Source organism: Macaca mulatta, chromosome 14 (assembly GCF_049350105.2).
Source record: "Macaca mulatta isolate MMU2019108-1 chromosome 14, T2T-MMU8v2.0, whole genome shotgun sequence".
Classification (NCBI taxonomy): domain Eukaryota; kingdom Metazoa; phylum Chordata; class Mammalia; order Primates; family Cercopithecidae; genus Macaca; species Macaca mulatta.
The window spans coordinates 119,894,714-119,917,674 of record NC_133419.1 but is presented as its reverse complement, the minus strand read 5'-3'; the positions used below and the strand labels follow the sequence as shown (position 1 = coordinate 119,917,674).

General features: G+C 45.2%; 1 protein-coding gene across 2 annotated transcripts in view; it reads right to left on the bottom strand.

The window, feature by feature from the left end:
• Window positions 1-22,703, bottom strand: part of CBL (Cbl proto-oncogene) — a 104,487-nt gene extending 81,784 nt beyond the window's left edge. Inside the window, 1 exon segment of one of the 2 annotated variants that reach the window (NM_001258147.1) lies at window positions 22,405-22,703. In NM_001258147.1, the coding sequence (NP_001245076.1) occupies window positions 22,405-22,602 (198 nt within the window). In that variant the 5' untranslated portion in view covers window positions 22,603-22,703. 2 annotated transcript variants of the gene reach the window in all.
• Window positions 22,704-22,961: the final 258 nt, after the last annotated feature.

The window sequence follows — 22,961 nt, the reverse complement described above, 5'->3', positions numbered from 1 at the left end:
TCTACTAAAAATGTGAAAATTAGCCAGGCAGGGTGGCACACACCTGTAGTCCCAGCTAACTCAGGAGGCTGAGGCAGGAGAATCGCTTGAACCCAGAAGGAGAAGGTTGCAGTGAGTTGAGACATGCCACTGCACTCCAGCCTGGGTGACCACAGACTCCATTTCAAAAAAAAAAACCAAACAAACAAAAAAAAACAGTCCTGTTTCAGTCATTTAAGTTGAGTAAATTTCTTAACCTCTGAGCCTCAGTTTTTATCCACAAAATCAAAGATAATGCCTCATAATAAAATTTGCATAAAAGGATTGCATAGTTTCCAAAAAAATCGCATTCAATAAATGTTAGTTCCCCTCCTCATTTCCATACCATCTGACTGGCTTATATGCAGGGGAGGCAAGAATTACCTACTAAAGACAGAATGGTGGACCTCATATCACCCTTTAAAGATTCCCAGAGGCCGGGCGCGGTGGCTCAAGCCTGTAATCCCAGCACTTTGGGAGGCCGAGATGGGCGGATCACGAGGTCAGGAGTTCGAGACCATCCTGGCTAACACGGTGAAACCCCGTCTCTACTAAAAAATACAAAAAACTAGCCGGGCGAGGTGGCGGGCGCCTGTAGTCCCGGCTACTCGGGAGGCTGAGGCAGGAGAATGGCGTAAAAACCCGGGAGGCAGAGCTTGCAGTGAGCTGAGATCCGGCCACTGCACTCCAGCCTGGGCGACACAGTGAGACTCCGTCTCAAAAAAAAAAAAAAAAAAAAAAAAAAAAAAAAAAAAAAAGATTCCCAGAATCTGGTAGCATTAGTCCTATCATTCGGGCCCATGACACAACTACTTTCCCAGTCCTGCATGGTCTCTGGTAACCAAGAAATAGAGAAAAGGCAGCAGGCAACACAAGAACTGGGTGGCCAACAATCTGCAAAAGCTATAGAATCCACCCCTTTAAAGGTTCAAACCAAGTACCAAGTACCAAGTACAGCTCCCAGTGAAAATATTTAGGCCATGCCGGGCACAGTGGCTCACGCCTGTATTCCCAGCACTTTGGGAGGCCAAGGTCGGCGGATCACGGGGTCAGGAGATCAAGACCATCCTGGCTAACATGGTGAAACCCCGTGCCCACTAAAAAACACAAAAAACTAGCCGGGCGAGGTGGGGGGCGCCTGTAGTCCCAGTTACTCGGGAGGCTGAGGCAGGAGAATGGCGTGATCCCGGGAGGCGAAGCTTGCAGTGAGCTGAGATCGCGCCAGTGCACTCCAGCCTGGGCGACAGAGCGAGACTCCATCTCAAAAAAAAAAAAAAAGAAAAGAAAAAAGAAAATATTTAGGCCAGACACGGTGGCTCACACCTGTAATCCCAGCACTTTGGGATTACCTGAGGTCAGGAGTTTGAGACCAGCCTGGCCGACATGTGAAAAACCCCATCTCTATTAAAAATACAAAAAATTAGCCGGGCGTGGTGGGACACGCCTATAATCCTAGCTACTCGGGAGGCTGAGGCAGAAGAATCGGTTGAACCCGGGAGGCAGAGGTTGCAGTGATCTACCATGGTACAAGGTAGTACCACTGTACTCTAGGATGGGCAACAAGAACAAAACTCTGTCTCAAAAATAAAAAAGAAAGAAAAGAAAATATTTATATTGGCTGGATACAGTGTCTTACATCTGTAATCCCAGAATTTTGGGAGGCTGAGGCTGAGGCTGAGGCGGGTAGTTCGCTTGAGCCTAGGAGTTCAAGACTAGCCTGGACAACATGGCAAAACCCCATCTCTACAAAAAATACAAAAAATTAGCTGGATGTGGTGCACGTACCCGTAGTCCCAACTACCTGGGATGCTGAGGTGAGAAGATCAGTTGAGCCTAGGAGGTTGAGGCTGCAGTGAACCAAGACTGCATCACTGCACTCCAGCCTGTAGGATAGAATGAGACCCTGTCTCAAAACAAAAACAAAACATAAGGCCAGGCACTGCAGCTCACACTTGTAATCCCAACACTTTGGGAGGCCAAGGCGGATGGATTACCTGACGTCAGGAGTTGGAGACCAGCCTGACCAACATGGTGAAACCCTGTCTCTCCTAAAAATACAAAAATTAGCCAGGTGTGGTGGCATGCACTTGTAGTCCCAGCTACTGGGGAGGCTGAGACTGGAGAATTGCATGAATCCAGGAGGTGGAGGTTGCAGTGATCCAAGATCATGCCACTGCACTCCAGCCTGAGCAACAGAGCGAGACTCTGTCTCAAATACATACATACATAAACACACACACACACACACACAAAACACACACACACTTATATCAAAGAGTTTAGGACAAAACGAAGTACTTGCCTAATGTCTCTGAAAAACAGGTATACAGTTGACCCTTCAACAACACGGGTTTGAAAGCGTGGGTCTGCTTATACAAAGTCTTTTTTTCAATAAAAGTTTGACCAAGTGTGCCTGCCCTCTTGCCTCCCCCTCCACCTCTTCCATCTATTCCGTCTCTGCCACCTGAGACAGCAGCCAACCCCTCCTTCTCCTACTCAACATGAAGACAAAGAGGATGAAGACCTTTACGAAGATCCACTTCCACTTAATGAGTCGTAAATATTTTATCTTCCGGCCGGGCGCGGTGGCTCAAGCCTGTAATCCCAGCACTTTGGGAGGCCGAGACGGGCGGATCATGAGGTCAGGAGATCGAGACCATCCTGGCTAACAAGGTGAAACCCCATCTCTACTAAAAATACAAAAAATTAGCCGGGCGTGGTGGCAGGCGCCTGTAGTCCCAGCTACTCAGGAGGCTGAGGCAGGAGAATGGCGTGAACCCGGGAGCTGAGATCGCGCCACTGCACTCCAGCCTGGGCCACAGAGCCAGACTCGGTCTCAAAAAAAAAAAAAAAAAAAAAAATATATTTATCTTCCTTATGATTTTTTCAATGTTTTCTTCTGTAGTCCCAGCTACTCGGGATGCTGAGGCAGGAGAATCGCTTAAACCCAGGAGGCAGAGGTTGCAGTGGGCCAAGGTCACGCCACTGCACTCCAGCCTGGTGACAGAGCGAGACTCCATCTCAAACAAACAAACAAACAAAAAATACAAAAAATAATGTTTTCTTTAATCTGGCTTACGTCATTGGAAGAACACAGGATGCAACACATATATGTACAAAATACGTGTTAATAAGCTGTTTTATGTTATCAATAAGAGCAGGCTATTACTGGCTAACTTTTGGTGGCGGAGTCAAAAGTTATGCGTGACTTTCGATGGGGGGGCAGGGGCTGGAGGTAATGAGGGGGATGGGATGTGGGGTGATCTGTGCCCCTAACCTCCTGGCTGTTCTAGGGTCAACCGCACATCCCTTCAACAACAACAAAAAACTAAACTGAAACCTTTATCATACGCAATCAATAAATGCTCATGACAGTGGATCAGCCCTCACGACATACTACAAAATGTTTCCAAAACACTTCATGAATTAGTATTTTTAAACTAGTACCATGTGCCTTCCACAAGTATTATCTGTCCTTCTTTAGCATGTAACCTCTTAAAGTTCATTTGCATATTAAATGTCTGTTTTTCTCAAGATCTTCTGAAAATGAATCATCATGAACAGGGAAATCAGCACTGCACTAACTCTTAAGTCTTCAACCATGGAACACCAACACAGACCTCAAAGAATATAAAGGTAAGCCTACTCTTTTTTTATTTTTTCTTCATCTTTTAAGAGACAGAGTCTCAAAAAATAAAAATTGCCAGGCGTGGTGGCTCACACCTGTAATCCCAGCACTTTGGGAAGCTGCAGCGGGCAGATCTCGAGGTCAGGAGATCGAGACCAGCCTGACCAACAGGGTGAAATCCCATCTCTACTAAAAATACAAAAACTAGCTGAGTGTGGTGGCACATGCCTATAACCCCAGCTACTCGGGAGGCTGAGGCAGGAGAATCACTTGAACCCGGGAGGCAGAAGTTGCAGTGAGCCAAGATCACACCACTGCACTCCAGCCTGGCGACAGAGAGAGACTCTGTTTCAAAATAAATAAATAAATAAATAAATAAAATATAATAAACAATAAAAATTTTAGGCCAGGTGCGGTGGCTCACGCCTGTAATCCCAGCACCTTGGGAGGCCAAGGCAGGCCGATCACTTGAGGTCAGGAGTTCGAGAACAGCCTGGCCAACATGGTGAAAGCCCGTCTCTACTAAAAATACAAAAATTAGCTGGGTGTGGTGGCAGGCACCTGTAACCCCAACAACTGGGGAGGCTGAGACAGGAGAATCGCTTCAACCTGGGAGATAGAGTTTGCAGTGAGCAGAGATCAGGCCACTGCACTCTGGCCTGGGTGACAGAGCAAGACATAAAATAAAGTAGAATAAAATAAAAAACAAAAATTTAAAAGGGCTAGGCATGGTGGCTCATGCCTGTAATCCCAGCACTTTGGAAGGCTAAGATGGGAGGGTGGCTTGAACCTAGGAGTTTGAGACCAGCTGAGAAAGATGGCAAGACCTTTTTTTTCTTAAAAAAAGGAAGGGTGTGGGGTGGTTTGCTCTGTCACCCAGGCTGGAGTACAACGGCATGATCATACCTCAAATGCAGCTTGAATACTTGTCTCCTGGACTCGAGACATTCCCAACTAGACCTCCCAAAAAGATAGGACTACAGGTACACGCAACCACACCTGCATTTTTTTTTTTTTTTTTTTTTTGAGACGGAGTCTCGCTCTGTCACCCAGGCTGGAGTGCAGTGGCCGGATCTCAGCTCACTGCAAGCTCCGCCTCCCGGGTTCACGCCATTCTCCTGCCTCAGCCTCCCGAGTAGCTGGGACTACAGGCGCCTGCCACCTCGCCCGGCTAAGTTTTTTTTTGTATTTTTAGTAGAGACGGGGTTTCACTGTGTTAGCCAGGATGGTCTCGATCTCCTGACCTCGTGATCCGCCCGTCTCGGCCTCCCAAAGTGCTGGGATTACAGGCTTGAGCCACCTCGCCCGGCCTGCATAATTTTTTTAAACTATTTTTTGCAGTGATAGAACCTCACTATGTTACCAAGGCTGGTCTCGAACTCCTAGCCTCAAGTGATCCTGCCTCCTGGCATCCCAAAACGCTGGAATTATATACAGGCAAGAGCCACCATACCTGGCCATGCTGTTGATACTCTTGAAATTAACATTCTTTGGAAAGGAAAAAAAGTCCTTATTATGTATAACCTCTTAAAAAAAAAATGGTTCCCAAAGGCCCTGTGTGAATAATTCAACTCGATAGTTAACAAACATCAAAAACCCAAACCATCTGCCTGTATTATTTAGTGAATTGTAAACTGGCAGTCACAGTTAACCTTCAAAGAACATGAACCCCAAGCTTAAAAAAAATTCACCAAAAAATTTCTGAAAGATAAAAATATTTTCCTGCTTAGTCTGTCCTCCATTTGGCCAACTTTATTTTGCATTCCAAATCCTGCAGTGGCAAAAATGGCTGCCTTTTGTTTACTTCTGCCTGTACATTTACAGCATCACTCAGAACAATGTTAAAAAGAAACGTGCTTAGCTCTGGAAAAACCAACAGTATCCTTGTACAGCTGCCATGCACTCCATTCATAACAGCTTTCTCACTGGCCTAGCTCCTCCCTTTGCTTCTGCCAAGACTCAATGGTCAACAGAAAAAATTTGGAAAGTGTTATGATCACAATAAAGAGGAATAAAACTATGCTTGAAAACTGCTAAACTTTTAAAAAGCAAAAAGTTATAGAGAACAACAATGCCTAGGCCTAATACTGTTGTGAATACAGAATATTTTCTAACACTAAGGAATTTGCATTTTTAATTAGGCAGAAAACCATAAGCATACAAGTCTAAAATAACTTAAATATTTTTTATCTCTAAAGACTCCAACTTATTGATAGAAGCATTTTTCATTTTCATTTCAATGTTTTCCCATGTTAAAAATGAATAGTTTTATGCTACAAAAACAAGTATTCAATATGTGGAGCTCTATGTGTAAAATGTCATTATACTTTACAAAGATGAATATTAACCTCCTGTCAAGAGGAGAGGAGGACACCAGAGCACAAGTCCAGAGACCTGGGCTCAAGTCTGGTGACACTGGCTACCCAACCTCAAGCAAATTATTTGCCCTTCTGGGTCTCAATTTCTGTCTCTGTAAATGAAAGAGTTAGATCAATTTATTTCCAAAGTCTCTTAAAGCTTCAAATTTTAAAAACTCCATCTCAGAAACCTGAAGAGGTTTAACAAGTATAAACATATAGTGACGCTTTTTTAAACGAAAACTCATGACTGTTTTTCAAAGACAAATCAGAAACCTATCCTTTTTTGGTTTTGGTTTAATTTTTAAATAAAAATAGAGGTGGGGTCTCACTATGTTGCCTAGACTGGTCTTGAACTCCTAGGCTTAAGCAATCCGCCCACCTCAACCTCGCAAAGTGTTGGCATTACAGGCATGTGCTACGGTGCCTGGCCAGAAACCTATACCTTTTTTTTTTTTGAGATGGAATCTCACTCTTCACCCAGGCTACAATGCAGTGGTGTGATGTCAGCTCACTGCAGCCTCCATCTCCCAGGTTAAAGCAATTCTCTGCCTCAGTCTCCCAAGTAGCTGAGACTACAGGTGTGCACTACCACGCCCGGCTAATTTTGTATTTTTAGTAGACAGGGTTTCACATGTTGGACAAGCTGGTCTTGAATTCCTGGCCTCAAGTGATCGCCCACCCCGGCCTCCCAAAGTGCTGGGATTACAGGCATAAGCCGCTGCGTCCAGCCACCTATACTTTTTTTAACAAACATATTTTAAAGTCAACCAATTATAGGAGAAAAAAAAGTGTCATCACTAGACAATAGCCCCATCATTAGACAATAATTTGAAAAACACCTTACTTGTAATTACTATTCTCAATTTTTGATTTCTCAAAACTCCATTCAGGTTCTTGAATTGTAATTACTATATAACACTTCTCAAATACCACCCAACAGCATTTACTAAAAACACCATGCCACTTATAATTCATTACCAGTCTCATTACTTTCACTTACCACATCAACTGCAGAAAAAACACATTCAATACAATGTATGTTCTGACAGCTTAACCATGCAGTTTTTATATATATATTTTATTTTTATTTTTTTGAGACAGCGTCTCACTCTGTCACCCACACTGGAATGCAGTGGCGCCATCACAGCTCACTCAGCCTGGGCCTCCTAGGCTCAAATGATGCTCCTCCCTCAGCCTCCCCAGTAGCTGGGACTACAGGCATGTGCCACATCTGGCTAATATTTTTTCAGACACAGGGTCTTGTTATGTTATCCAGGCTGGTCTTAAAATCCTGGCCTCAAGTGATCCTACCACTGTAATCTCTCAAAATGCTGGGATTACAGGAATGAGCCACTGCACCCAGCCAGTTCCACTTTTAAAAGGCAAAAATGGGCCAGGTGTGGTGGCTCATGCCTGTAATTCCAACACTTTGGGAGGCCGAGGCAGGCGGATCACTTGAGGTCAGGAGTTCAAGACCAGCCTGCCCAACATGGTGAAACCCCATCTCTACTAAAAATACAAAAATAACTCCGCATGGCCAGGCGCAGTGGCTCACGCCTGTAATTCCCACACTTTGGGAGGCCGAGGCGGGTGGATCACAAGGAGTTCGAGACCAGCCTGGCCAACATGGTGAAATCCCATCTCTACTAAAATTACAAAAATTACAAAAATTAGCCGGGCGTGGTGGCGCATGCCTATAATCCCAGCTACTCAGGTGGCTGAGGCAGGGGAATGGCTTGAACCTAGGAGGCAGAGGTTGCAGTGAGCCAAGATCGTGCCATTGCACTCCAGCCTGGGTGACAGAAAGACTCCGTTTTAAAAAAAAAAAAAAAGGCCGGGCGCGGTGGCTCAAGCCTGTAATCCCAGCACTTTGGGAGGCCGAGACGGGCGGATCACGAGGTCAGGAGTTCGAGACCATCCTGGCTAACACGGTGAAACCCCGTCTCTACTAAAAAGTACAAAAAACTAGCCGGGCGAGGTGGCGGGCGCCTGTAGTCCCGGCTACTCGGGAGGCTGAGGCAGGAGAATGGCGTAAAAACCCGGGAGGCAGAGCTTGCAGTGAGCTGAGATCCGGCCACTGCACTCAAGCCTGGGCGACACAGCGAGATTCCGTCTCAAAAAAAAAAAAAAAAAATTAGCCAGGTGAGGTGGTGCCCACCTATAATCCCAGCTACTTGAAAGGCTGAGGCAGGAGAATCACTTGAACCCAGGAGGCAGAGGTTGCAGTGAGCCAAGATGACACCACTGCACTCCAGCGTGGGCGAAAGAGTGAGAATCTGTCTCAAAAAAAAAAATGCAAAAACGTTTATTTGTCCAGAGTTATTGATGCAACTTCAAACCAAATACTTGGCATGAACTAGAGATCACAGTGGTCCTCCTTTATGTTAGATGCATTCCAAGACCCTTGGTGGTTGCCTCAAATCAAGAATACCAAACCCAAGTGCGCCAATCAGAGCACGTTTCTGTGCATGTCTTCCATCCACAAATTTAACACTTTTTCCATCTTAACTAAGCACTTATCATATACCAGGGCCATGAAGTATGACAGCAAGCCTAGTATGAATTTTTTTGTTGTTGTTGAGACAGAGTCTCACTCTGTGCCCAGGCTGGAGTGCAGCAACACTATCTCGGCTCACTGCCACCTCTGCCTCCTGGGTTCAAGCAATTCTCCTGCCTTAGCCTCCTCCCGAGTAGATGGGATTACAGGAGCCCGCCTCCATATCCGGCTAATTTTTGTATTTTTTAGTAGAGACGGTTTCACCATGTTGGCCAGGCTGGTCTCCAACTCCTGACCTCAAGTGATGCACCCGCCTCAGCCTCCCGCAGTGCTGAAATTACAGGTGTGAGACACCACGTCCAGCCCTAGTAAAAGTTTCTTTTTGCTTCTTCAAAATTTTGTTTTAAAAAAGGGTTTCACCATGTGCCCAGGCTGGTCTCGAACTCCTGGACACAAGTGATACACCCACCTTGGCCTCCCAAAGTGCTGGGATTACAGGCATGAGCCACTGAGCCCAGCCCCTTCTTCACAATTTCATGAGTAGAAGATTCATTCTTACTGTACATCTTAGTAACCTCAGAATATGATTTTTTTCTTAACAACTTTCACCTGTTCACTTAAAGGAGGCACTTTCTGGTTTTTCTTTGGATATCTAAAATGCCAGCATCATTACTCTTATGCTTTGGGGGTCATTAAGTAAAATAAGGGTGACTCAAATACAAGCACTGCAAGACCACAACAGTTGATCTGAGAATCAAGATGGTTACTAGGCGACTAACAGGTTGGTAGTGTAGACGGTGTGGCTACACTACTATATCCACAGTATGTATCCACACTGCATAAAGGGATGATTCATGCCCAGGACACAAGCAGCACAAGATTGCAAGATTTCATCTCGTTACTCAGAACAGTACACAATTTAAAACTTCCGGATTGTTTATTTCTGGAATTTTCCCTTTAATATTTTCAAACCACAGGTAACTGAAACTGCAGGAAGCAAACTAGGGGTAGGAAAGGACAACTGTAAATGTTTTAGTATCACTTTTAGACGCCATATACTAATTAAGACACAATTGTGCTTGAGGGTATTACATAAGAGCCTGACTGGTCTAAAGTTCCTCCCCATTCCCTTTTTTGCCTCCTCAGAGATTAATGGTTTGCCTCATGAGCCCCATAGACTCTATTGCATAGAGGGTTCCCAGAGCCCTCTATGTACCTTCAGCTGTATCACACAAATTGTTAAGTGTGAGTGCCGGGTCATCTTTAACTCCCCAGCAACTACTACATTTATGTTAAGTGTCACTGTGGAAAAGTGTCAACATAATTTTCACTTGAGGTAACTAAGAATCAGCTGCTTTTCCTTTTTCCTTTCCTTTATTTAGAGACAGGGTCTCACTCTGTTGCCCAAGCTGATGCACAGTAGCAGGATCACAGCTCACTACAGCCTCACACTCCTGGGTGATCTTCCCACCTCAGCCTCCTGAGTATCTGGGACTAAAGCAACTCACCACTACGCCCAAATAATTTTTTTATTTTTTATTTTTGTAGAGATTTGGTTCTAACTATATTGACTAGACTGGTCTCGAACTCTTGGCTTCAAGTAATCTTCCTGCCTCAGCCTCTCAAAGTGCTGGGATTACAGGTGTGAGCCACTACATCCAGCCAAAAAGTTATATTTTAAAGTACTACTTTCATAATTGAAGATCATCGTAATTAAAATCTTAAACTGCCATTTCTTAAAAAAAAAAAAAAATCTGCTAAGCTTCTCCAAAATAAAAGGAACTGTGGCATACGGCCTTCCTATATCAAGTCTGGCACCTGGGCCTGCTGCAGTGACATCTCCTGAGAGCTGATTAGGAATGCAAAATCTCTCAGGCCCCACTCCAGACCTATTCAAAGTCAGTATTTTAACAAGATCCCCTGAATTTATCTGAATTCATGATAAAATCTGAGTACTGGTTTGTAAGAAATCGCTTGACAGAGTCTGAACATCAGTTTAAGATCCACCTAAAAAAACAAAAATATGGGCTGCACACGGTGGCTCACGCCTGTAATCCCAGCACTTTGGGAGGCCGAGCCAGGCAGATGACGAGGTCAAGAGATCGAGATCATCCTGGCCAGTATGGTGAAACACCGTCTCTACTAAAAATACAAAAATTAGCCGGGCGTGATGGCGAGCGCCTGTAGTCCCAGCTTACTCGGGAGGCTGAGGCAGGAGAATCGCTTGAACCCGGGAGGCAGAGGTTGCAGTGAGCCGAGATTGCACCACTGCACTCCAGCCTGGCAACAGAGCAAGACTCCATCTCAAAAAATAAATAAATAAAATAAAATAAAATAAAATAAAATAAAAATAAATAAATACAGTACAATAAGTCCAAGAGAGGAGGAAGCAGAAATTAGGATCCCATCCTCACTCAATGAAGCACCAATGAATTGGCCTCATTTCAGTCCTTCCTCCATGCCAGATTCAAGCCACAGGGAAGGCAGCAAACAGTGGTGGTTGTGAGAAGGTGCCCAGGCAGGGGATGCTGTCACACACGACTCACTAGCCATTCCAAACACAGCAGAGAGGGACCCAGAGTGGCTGCTTATTTCTTGTGAGAGAACCACAGGTGCACCTATGATAGTGGCATCACATCTCCCCAGTGCTTGGATCCCCAGTGGATGCGCACCACCAGTGCTATCATTAGCACCCCCTTTCCCTCCTTGCGGAAGCTGCTGCAGGAAGGGGCACTGTGGGGACAAAGCTGATGCTGGCTTTCAGGTGGTTGCCTACTCCTACCTATTTTCTTCCAGCACAAAATTTGCTAATCATGAAAATATTTCAGTGACTTGTTAAATGCCCCTTTTCTAACAATTATTTTTTTCTTTTTTGAGACAGAGTCTAGCTCTGTCACTCAGGCTGGAGTGCAGCGACACAATCTCTGCTCACCATAGCCACCATCTCCCAAATTCAAGCGATTCTTCTGCCTCAGCCTCCCGAGTAGCTGGGATTACAGGCGCTGGCCACAACCCCCGGCTTTTTTATTTTTGCGACAGTTTCGCTCTTGTTGCCCAGGCTGGAGTGCAATGGCGTGATCTCGGCTCACGGCAACCTCCACCTCCCAGGTTTAAACGATTCTCCTGCCTTGGCCTCCCAAGCAGCTGGGATTATAGGCATGCACCACCACGCCCAGCTAATTTCTGTATTTTTAGTAGAGATGGAGCTCACCATGTTGGTCAGCCTGGGCAACACAGCCTGTGCAACATAGCAAGACGGCATCTCGAAAAAATAAAACAAAAATGTAGGCTGTTTTCAAACAAATATTTAGTCCATTTTTCAACACTCTAGGTTAATCATTAGGGAAATTATCACAGTATAAATATTATTGTATGTTTGAATATAACATTGAACTCTGATGAAGAGGAAGACTCCAGGACCAATTTGACCATGATTTATCAGATTCATTATATGTATACTGCTGGCTAAAAACATATTAAAAATAACTTTTTTCCTATAGCAAGAATCAGCAAAAACTTCAACCAAACTCACAAAATGAAGAGAGCATACAATCTTTTTCCCTGGCCTAACCCTACTTTTATTCTACATGCCTTTCAAAATCCTATTGCTGATTACATGAAATACCCAACCGTCTCATGTTTTACATTAAGGAATTACGAAGAATCTTACATTCTTTGGGTGAGCTTTTCATAGGCATAAAACACAAATCATGTTTTACAATAATTATATACTACCTTTATGAGGTAAACCCTCATTCAGTAAATGTTACTTTTTTAGCGAGTTACAGAGCACTCGCTAAAAAAAAAAAAAAAAAAAATTCCCTACCGGATCCCCTCAATTCATTCGACAGAAAATGAGGGACTATGTTAAGACAAAGCCTTGGTCCTAAGGAGCTCTAACGGGGGAGAGAGAGATGTTAATAAACAGAAGCTAAAAAGTAAACTACAATCTGAACTATCTGATCAGAAAAAATAAAAAATGTAGTACACAACATAAATTAAGTATAAGTGGAAAAGTATACAAAAGCCTCTATGATCACCACACAAAGTAACTAGCACTCACAATTTGAAGAAACACCAACCTTTTAAGTAGACAACAGATACTTCATTGAATAGTACTAAACACTATCTTACTGTCATTCAAGAGAATGTCTACTGGCCAGGCACGGTGGCTCACACCTGTAATCCCTCACACCTGGGAGGTCACAGTGGGTGAGTCACTCGAGGCCAAGAGTTTGAGACCATCCTGGTCAACATGGTGAAACCCCATCTCTATCAAAAGTACAAAAATTAACTGGTGTGGTGGCACATGCCTGTAATCCCAACTACTTGGGAGGCTGAGGCAAGAGAATTGCTTGAACCCGGGAGGCGGAGGTGAGATCATGCCACTCACTGCATTGAACCGAGACTGTACGCCAGCCTGGGTGACAGAGAGAGACTCTGTCTTTAAAAAAAAAAAAAAAAAGGCCGGGCAGGGTGGCTCACGCCTGTAATTCCAGCACTTTGGAAGGCTGAGGCAGGCGGATCACCTGAGGTCAGGAGTTCGAGGCAAGCCTGACCAATACGATGAAACCCCATCTCTACTAAAAATATAAAAATTAGTCAGCCGGGGCTCAGCACGGTGGCTCATGCCTGTAATCTCAGCACTTTGGGTGGCTGAGGCAGGCGGATCACGTGGTCAGAAGATCGAGACCATCCTGGCTAACACAGTGAAACCCCATCTCTACTAAAAATACAAAAAAAATTAGCCGGGTGTGGTGGCAGGCACCTGTAGTCCCAGTTACTTAGGAGGCTGAAGCAGGAGAATGGCGTGAACTTGGGAGGTGGAGCTTGCAGTGAGCCGAGATCGCGCCACTGCACTCCAGCCTGGGTGACAGAGCGAGACTCCATCTCAAAATAAATAAATAAATTAATTAATTTTAAAAATAATAATAATTGCCGGGCGCGGTGGCTCAAGCCTGTAATCCCAGCACTTTGGGAGGCCGAGACGGGTGGATCACGAGGTCAGGAGATCGAGACCATCCTGGCTAACATGGTGAAACCCCATCTCTACTAAAAAATACAAAAAACTAGCCAGGCGAGGTGGCGGGCGCCTGTAGTCCCAGCTACTCGGGAGGCTGAGGCAGGAGAATGGCGTAAACCCGGGAGGCAGAGCTTGCAGTGGGCTGAGATCCGGCCACTGCACTCCAGCCTGGGCCACAGAGTGAGACTCCGTCTCAAAAAAAATAAAAATAAAAATAAAAATAATAATAATTAAAAAAAACAGAGAATGTCTACTTCCCTCGAATGGAGGGGAATGCTGTATAAGTCAGAGGTCTATACAGCAGGTGACCTCAACAGGTCACTTTCTAAATAAATGGCTTTTGTGATTGAGACTTTGTTGTATACCTGAGAAGGTAACGTATGGAAGAACTTTTAGGACGGTGGGTAATCCACCATTCCAAGACAGGCTCCATTATTAACTAAGCTACTTAACCACTCTGAGCCTAAATGTCTTTATATATAAAACAGGGATGATACCAACAAAGGGCTACTGCAAGAAATAAATAAGTTTTAATGTAATTAAGATAGATGCCCCCCGCCGGGCGTGGTGGCTCATGCCTGTAATCCCAGCACTTTCGGAGGCCAAGGCGGGCACATCACAAGGTCAGGAGTTTGAGACCAGCCTGGCCAGAACAGCGAAACCCTGTCTCTACTAAAAATACAAAAATTAGTCAGGTGTGGTAGCACACACCTGTAGTCCCAGCTACTCAGGAGGCTGAGGCAAGAGAATTGCTTGAACCCAGGAGGCAGAGGTTGCAGTGAGCCAAGACCATGCCATTGCACTCCAGCCTGGGCAACAGACCGAGACTCCCTCTCAAAAAAAAAAAAAAAAAAAAAAGAAAGAAAAAGAAAAAAAAAAAGAAAAGATGGATGCCCCCCTCCATACCTTTTCCATGCAGTTATTCCTTGGGGGCCCACAAAGCCAACTACTAGCTGGGTGCAGTGGCTTGTGACTATAGTCCCAGCACTTTGGAAGGCCAAGGCAGGAGGATGGCTTGAGCCCAGACGCTTAAGGATGCAGTGAACTATGACTGTGACACTGCGCTCCAGCCTGGGCATTAGAGCAAGACTCTGTCTCTTTAGTAAAAAATAAATAAAAATAAAAATAGGCACTTGGTCTCAAGTCACCCACTTGGCCCTCTTTCAAGTGTACTAAAAAATAAATAAATAAATACCTTTCTAAAAAAATAAAAACAAAACGAAAAAACTTACAAAGTATCTACTATTATGGAAGGCTCCATAACTGGTTATTGCAGGGGATAAGCAGGTTACAGGTGCTACCCTCAAGGACTTTACAATCTTGAGAGGTTAAGATAAATACAGAAAAAATATTGACACATTTCACACAGAGAAGATAAACTTAAGAGATCCTTATCACTTCAGACGTATTTCACCTATAGTCACATCACTTATATACAATTTGTAATGTAATCTCCTAGAGTGTAACAACTTAATACCTACCACTATGCTTGAGTATGCAGATACAGGAAGGTAAGGAAGGGAGGGAGTTAAGTAGTAGTCCAATTAAATGCTATATACTAATTTGCAAATTCTAAGTGCATCTCACTTCCAAAATACAGGAAGTTTCCTAAGGTGCTTTTAGGAGGCACAGGAGGCAAGGTGGATAGGGTAAGGCAGGAAAAGTTAGAAGGAAGGAAATAATCATCTTTTTTTTTTTTTTTAAGACAGAGTCTCGCTCTGTTGCCCAGGCTGGAGTGCAGTGGCCGGATCTCAGCTCACTGCAAGCTCCGCCTCCCGGGTTCACGCCGTTCTTCTGCCTCAGCCTCCTGAGTAGCTGGGACTACAGGCGCCCGCCACCTCGCCCGGCTAGTTTTTTTGTATTTTTTAGTAGAGGCAGGGTTTCACCGTGTTAGCCAGGATGGTCTCGATCTCCTGAGCTCGTGATCCACCCGTCTCAGCCTCCCAAAGTGCGGGGATTACAGGCTTGAGCCACCGCACCCGGCCAATAATCATCTTTTAAAAATACTTTTTTGGCTGGGCGCAGTGGCTCACGCCTGTAATCCCAACACTGTGGAAGGCTGACATGGGAGAATTATTTGAGCCCAAGAGAGTTTGAGACCAGCCTAGACAACATTGTCAGACTCTGTTTCTATTTTTTTTCTTTTGTTTTTTTTTGAGGCAGAGTTTTGCTCTGTCGCCTAGGCTGGAGGGCAGTAGCACGATCTCGGCTCACTGCAACCTCTGCCTCCCATAGCCATCAGGCTCAGCTAATTTTGGTAGAGACAGGGTTTCACCATGTTAGTCAGGCTGGTCTCAAACTCCTGACCTCAGGTGATCCCCCAGCCTCAGTCCCCCAAAGTGCTGGGATTACAGGCGTGAGCCACCGTGCCAGGCCTGATCCTGTCTCTATTTTTTAAAAAAATACTAGTTAATAATAATCAATAAAAATAAAATATATATATATTTTTTCTTTCAGACGGAGTTTTGCTCTTCTTGCCCAGGCTGGAGTGCTATGATGCGATCTCGGCTCACCGCAGCCTGTTTCCCGAGTTCAAGCAATTCTCCTGCCTCAGCCTCCCATGTAGCTGGGATTATAGGGATGCGCCACCACACCTGGCGAATTTTTTGTATTTTTAGTAGAGAAGGGGTTTCTCCATGTTAGTAAGGCTGGTCTCAAACTGACCTCAAGTGATCCACCCGCCTCGGCCTCCAAAGTGCTAGGATTACAAGCATGAGCCACCACATACCCGGGCAATTAAATATTTTTTTAAATTAAAAAAAAAAAAAAATGTAATTTTCTTTCAAGCTCATGCTTTTAAATGTATTTTTCTAACAAACTATATCCCATTTAAAAATCATCAATACCTTAATGTTTCAATTATATAAACTAATTAAAAATAAGGGCGGGGCATGGCGGCTCACTTTGGAAGACTGAGGCAGGTGGATCACCTAAGGTCAGGAGTTCGAGACCAGCCTGATCAACATGGAGAAACCCTGTCTCTACTAAAAATACAAAATTAGCCAGGCATGGTGGCACATGCCTGTAATCTCAGCTACTGGGGAGGCTGAGGCAGAAGAATCGCTTGAACCTGGGAGGCAGGGGCTGCGGTGAGGTGAGATCGCGCCATTGCACTCCAGGCTGGGCAGTAAGAGTGGAATTCCACCTCAAAAATAATAAAAAAATAAAATGAAAATAAAATTCAAACCTAAAATAGATGCTCTACTTCAGGAGTGGGCAAATTATCACCTGTATCCTTTTTTTGTGGCTTTCACATTTTTAAAGAGTCATAACAACAGCCGGGCGCGGTGGCTCATGTTTGTAGTTCCAGCACTTTGGGAGGCTGAAGTGGGCGGATCACTTGAGGTCAGGAGTTCAAGACCAGCCTAGCTAACATGGCAAAACCCCATCTCTACTAAAAGTACAAAAATTAGCTGGGTGTGCTGGTGGGCACCTGTAATCCCAGCTACTCAGGAGGCTAAGGCAAAAGAATTGCTTGAACCCAGGAGGCAAAGGTTGCAGTGAGCTGAGATTATGCCATTGCACTCCAGCCTGGGCGACAGAGTGAGCCTCTACCTCAAAAAATAAAAAATACAAAGAGTTGTGGCCAGGAGTGGTAGCTCAAGCCTGTAATCCCAGCACTTTGGGAGGCCGAGGTGGGCAGATCATGAAGTCAGGAGATCAAGACCATCCTGGCTAACATGGTGAAACCCTGTCTCTACTAAAAATACAAAAAAAATTAGCCGGGTGTGGTGGCGGGCACCTGTAGTCCCAGCTACTCGGGAGGCTGAGGCAGGAGAATGGCGTAAACCCGGGAAGTGGAGTTTGCAGTGAGCCGAGATTGCACCACTGCACTCCAGCCTGGGAGACAGAGCAAGACTCCGTCTCAAAAAAAAAACTAAAATAAAAATAAAAAGAGTTGTAACAATAACAACAAAGAACATGAGACTTACTGTGTGCCCAGCAAAGCCTAAAATACAGTAATCTCCCCATATCTAAGGTTACCATTACCTGCAGTACCATACAATAAGATTTTTTGTTGTTGTTTTGAGACGGAGTTTCACTCTTGCTGCCCAGGCTGGAGTACAATGGAGCAGTCTCAGCTTACCGCAACCTCTGCCTCCCAGGTTCAAGCAATTCTCCTGCCTCAGCCCCGCAAGTAGCTGGGATTACAGGCACCCACCACCATACCCAGCTAATTTTTGTATTTTTAGTAGAGACAGGATTTCACCTTTTTGGTCAGGCTGGTCTCGAACTCTTGACCTCAGGTGATCCACTTGCCTCGGCCTCCCAAAGTGCTGGCATTACAGACATAAGCCACCACGCCCAGCCTACAATAAGATATTTTGAGAGACCACATTTACATAACTTTTACTACAGTGTATTTTGTAATTGTACTCTTTCATTATTGTTGTTGTTAATCTCTTACTGTGCCTAATTTATAAACTAAGCTTTATCATAGGTACGTATGTATAGGAAAAACATAGTATATGTACAGGGTTCAGTACTATCCAGGGTTTTCAGGCATCCACTGGGTGTCTTGAACATATCCCCTAGGATAATGGAGGATTACGGTATTTACAATGGCTCTGAAACCTCCCTTTTCAGAAAAAGTTTGCCAACCTCTGTTCTATTTCATAATGGAATGTAAAGTCTCTTACTAAATTGAGCCAGGCATGGTGGCTCATGCCTGTTATCTCAGCACTTTGGGAGGCTGAGTTGGGCAGATCAACTGAGGCCAGGAGTTCGAGAGCAGCCTGGCCAACATGGTGAAAATCTGTCTCTAGTAAAAAATAAAAATAGAAAAATTAGCCAGGTATGGTGGCGCATGCCTGTAATCCCAGCTACTCAGTGGCTGAGACACGAGAATCATTTGAACCTGGGAGGTGGAGGAAACAGTGAGCTGAGAACGTGCCACTGCACTCCAGCCTGGGTGACAGAGCAAATAAATAAATAAACTCTCTTATCAAATTAAACACTTTGATACTTCTAAATTTACATTTAAAGCAATTTACTTATTTTTGAGACAGGGTCTCACTCTGTTCCCCAGGCTGGAGTGCAGTGGCTCGCTCAACAACTCATTGCAGCCTCGATCTCCTAGGCTCAAGCTATCATCCCTAGCAGCTCAAACTTAGAGGAAGGTACCACCATGCCTGGCCAACATGTGTATTTTTTGCAGAGACAGGGTTTCGCCATGTTGCCCAGGCTGATCTGGAATTCCTGGGCTCAAGCTGGGATCAAATGATCTACCTACCTCATCCTCTCAAAGTGCTGGGATTACAGGTGTGAGCCCGGCATACGTTTAAGGCCAATTTAGGTGACTTTTTCTCTTCACTTCCCACTCCTCTCCTCTCTGCCCAACTGTCTTTTGGCTTACTAGCGACTTTCTTCGCATAGAAGTACTTATGCACATGTTTATTACAATATCCTGGGGTGGCAAAAAGAAAACCAGAGGCTCTGTCTAACTTTAGTTTAATAACAAGCATTCTAGCACAAACATTTTTCCAATAGTAAGTTTAAGTTCCATAATGGATTAGGAAATCGGGCCTATGTTAACCAGAACCCATGTCTTATGCCAATTTTTCCATCTGTATAGATCCCATATTGGGGGAAGGAAAGAGACTAACAGTTCCCAGTGCTAATTCAATAAACTGATTAAGAGTTGGCTGGAATAATATTCATCCAGCTTCAACAACAAAGATAAAACAGGTATGAGATGGTGACTTAGAACTAAATGTGTGTATGGCCAGGCGTGGTGGCTCACACCTGTAATCCCAGCACTTTGGGAGGCCGAGGGGGGCAGATCACCTGAGGTCGCGAGTTCGAGACCAGTCTGACCAACATGGAGAAACCCTGTCTCTACTGAAAACAGGAAAAAAAAGAAAAAAAATCAGTTGGGCATGGTGGCACATGCCTGTAATCCCAGCTACTCAGGAGGTTGAGGCAGGAGAGAATCACTTGAACCTAGCAGGCGGAGGTCGCGGTGAGCTGAGATCGTGTCATTGCATCCAGCCTGTGCAGTAAGAGTGAAACTCCGTCTCAAAAAATTAAAATTAAAATTTAAAAAAAAGAACTAAATGTGTGTCATTCAAAGGAATTAAACAGACTTTTTTTTTTCTTTTTTTTTTTTGAGACCGAGTCTCGCTCTGTAGCTCAGGCTAGAGTGCAGTGGTACGATGATCTTGGCTCACTGCAATCTCTGCCCCAGGTTCAAGGGATTCTCCTGTCTCAGCCTCCCAAGTAGCTGGGATTACAGGCGTCTGCCACCACGCCTGGCTAATTCTTGTATTTTTTAGTACAGGCAGGGTTTCACCATGTTGACAGAGCTGGTCTGGAGCTCCTGACTTCAAGTGATCTGCCCACCTCGGCCTCCCAAAATGCTGGGATTACAGGTGTGAACCATGGGACCTGGCCCAAAAATTTTGTTAAAAAGAAATAAATGTGTGGGACATCTGTGGATTTGACAGTAGGTTCTTCACCACTTATAGCACCTGAAGTCCAGGTGTGGTGACACATTTAAGACTTTCAACAATAAAAATAAAGTGAAAAAAAGAGTAAACCTTATGCTCAAAACATCAAGGGTAAAAGAGATGGTGCAATCTAGTAACATCACAGAGGTATTCAAAGATCTGGAAAGCAGCATAAACCTATCAGACTGACACATCAGAAAATACTACGTTTTCAGAGCAACTAGAAATATGTGATACAGGGGGAGGAGATAGTACTAAAACCAACCTCTGAGGCAAGTAATACAAAAATAAAACATCCCTCTCCCTACACTGGAATGGAAAAGCTAGAAGCCTACTTTCTGTGAAACTATCAAACCTGAAAAGCAATTTGAGTCGAAACTTTGAGTCCTCTTTATTCTTCCCAAATAATTAAACATTCTGCTGAATAAATCAAAATTCAATACACATACTTTAAATAGATGAAGGAGTAAGACTTAAGGGAGGATTTTATTTGGGCTACCTTGTAGAATAGGACTACCTATATCTTACTCTGTATTTACAGAAACACTTTAATAAGAATACAGAATATTCTTATTCTTTTAGAATAGAGGGCCGGGCCCAGTGGGTAACAGGAGCAGACACTTCATCTCAAGAAAAAAAAAAAAAAACAGAATACAGAATCTCTTTAATAAAGAGATTATTCTTAAGCAGGGGTCACTAATCAGTACAATTTTGATTGTACTGCACCCACATGTCTGATACGAGACACTCATTATAAAGGTATTTTTTTCTATGCCAGAGGAAATTTTTTAGTCCTTAACGATATATCCCTAAAAAGCAAACTAACAAACTTCAGCATTTGAATACCTCCGATGCGCTTTTTTTTAAAAGAGGCGACACATTTAAAGTTTCCTTTACGCACCTAAACTTTCTGTAAGGATTTTATTATAATTTCTAATAATAAAATTAGTACTACACCACCAATATAATCAACACACAAATACTTGTGTCATTCATTACAATACCAATTATTTAACATGAGAAAAACCAGCCCTAAAAAGGTAGCTATGAAACCACTGGCACGCACTACAGGAGTGTTAATTCACACACAGGACTTATTAGGCATTTGAATTGCACATTACATTGGCTAAGCGCTTCATAATCATTGTATTAGCGGTTTCTAGTCCAAAACACCCCATGAAGAACTTTACAGAAGAGGAACCGAGGCCCAGAGAGGAACCAAAGAAAACCAAATTTTACCCTGGAGGAAATAACACCATTCTGTTAGAACGTGCCAGATACTTCTAATCACTTTTCATGCGCAATATGAATTTTGCCAAAGTAATTAATGAATATGAAAAATACCAAGAAAACGTACTGAATTCTACCAAAGCGTCTGACTGCTTAAACACTTAATTACTTGAGACTAACTACATTTCATTATATAGAAACAACTATAAGGAAGTAAAAGTCTCCCAAATGACAAACTTACTGGCTAAATATAAAGGAGTTATTTTTGTTCGCATTTGCAAAAAACAAACAAACAAGCGTAATCAAAGAAGCTCATCGAACAAGTTTAAAGTCAGGACCTGTAATAAGGAGTCAGAACCGTTACCAGAAAAAAAGAACCCAGCTCAAGCGGTGTAGTAGGGAGGAAGTTATTAAGAAGTCAGAATCTGCTGCTGCTTAACAGGCTCAGCCAGTCCATCTTTCAGAAGATAATAGTTCTAACCAGAACTTGTGGTTTAATCAGTGCATATCTCAGCACCAGCAATGGATCAAATCCAGTGTTTCTGAGGGTAACAAAAAACTTGAGCTGGCGCTAGATGTGGAGGAAAGTTATTTCCTTGCCCCACTTAAACATCCCTATGTCTTTTATCTTCGGGTTACATCTTAATGAGAAGGCACTATACTCTCACCCAGAGCACAGCTTCCCTGCGGAGCTGTCCTGACCCCAGCCAGGTTCCTCAATCAGAGCCCAGGAACCTAATTCCCTGGTTAGATCTCACCCAGCCAAGAGCCCCAGCCGGTAAATCAAACACTCTTCCTCACGCCTTCCCTGCTAACCTCCCAGGCCAATTCCGTGACCTACATCCCTACACCCTGCACAGAGCCCCAAACTCCGCACCCCCCATTATACTTCCGCCCCACTGGCTTCCCAGTTAACCTTCGCCCCAGCCCCCACTCCATCTTTGTCTGGCTACCCCAAACGCGGCACCCCAGCGTTCCCCGACTCCCAACGGCAGCCCCTCCCCCACGCCGCCCCCCACCCTCCCGGCCTCGTCCCCGCCCCCACGCCCCCCATCCCCCGGCCGGTCACCCCGGCTCCGCGCCTCCCCGGCTTCACCAGACACGTCCCCTCCCCCGCTTCCTCCGTCCGCTCGTTCCCCACCCCGCGGCCCTCCGCCCACGCCCACCCTGCAACAGCGGGCGCTCCGCAGGCCTTTCACCTTGTCCATGAGCTTCCAGCACTTCTCCACCATCTTCTTGTCTACGGTCCCCGGCGGGTGGGGGCTGAGGTGGTGGTGGTGGTGGTGGTGGTGCGGCTGGAAGGCGTCCTTCATGAGCCCAATCAGGCCACCCGAGCCCGAGCCCCCGGAGCCGCCGCCGCCCCCGGCCCCAGAGCTCTTCTTCACGTTGCCGGCCATGGCCTGGGCAGGGTCGGAGCCCAGGCGGGTCCGCCGGCTCGGCTGGACTGCGAGCGAGGGAGAGAAGCAGGGCTTGAAGGAGGGGCCTCTCCCGGCCGCCGCCGCCGCCGCCGCCGCCGGCTATCCGGGCTGAGGGAGGAGCGGCCGTGGGGAGGGGAGTGGGCGGTGCCGGGAGAGCGCGGGACGCGCCCCTTCCGAGCGCGCGAGCCCGAGGCGGGCGGGGCGCGCGTCCCGGAGGCGGACCGGCTTACTGGTGAGCTCGGGGAAGCGGCCGGCCGCGGCCAGACTGCGCAGCGACGACCCCCGGGCCACCGGCTCCGAGCAGCCAGCGTGCCCACAACTCCCCGAAAGCCGCAGCG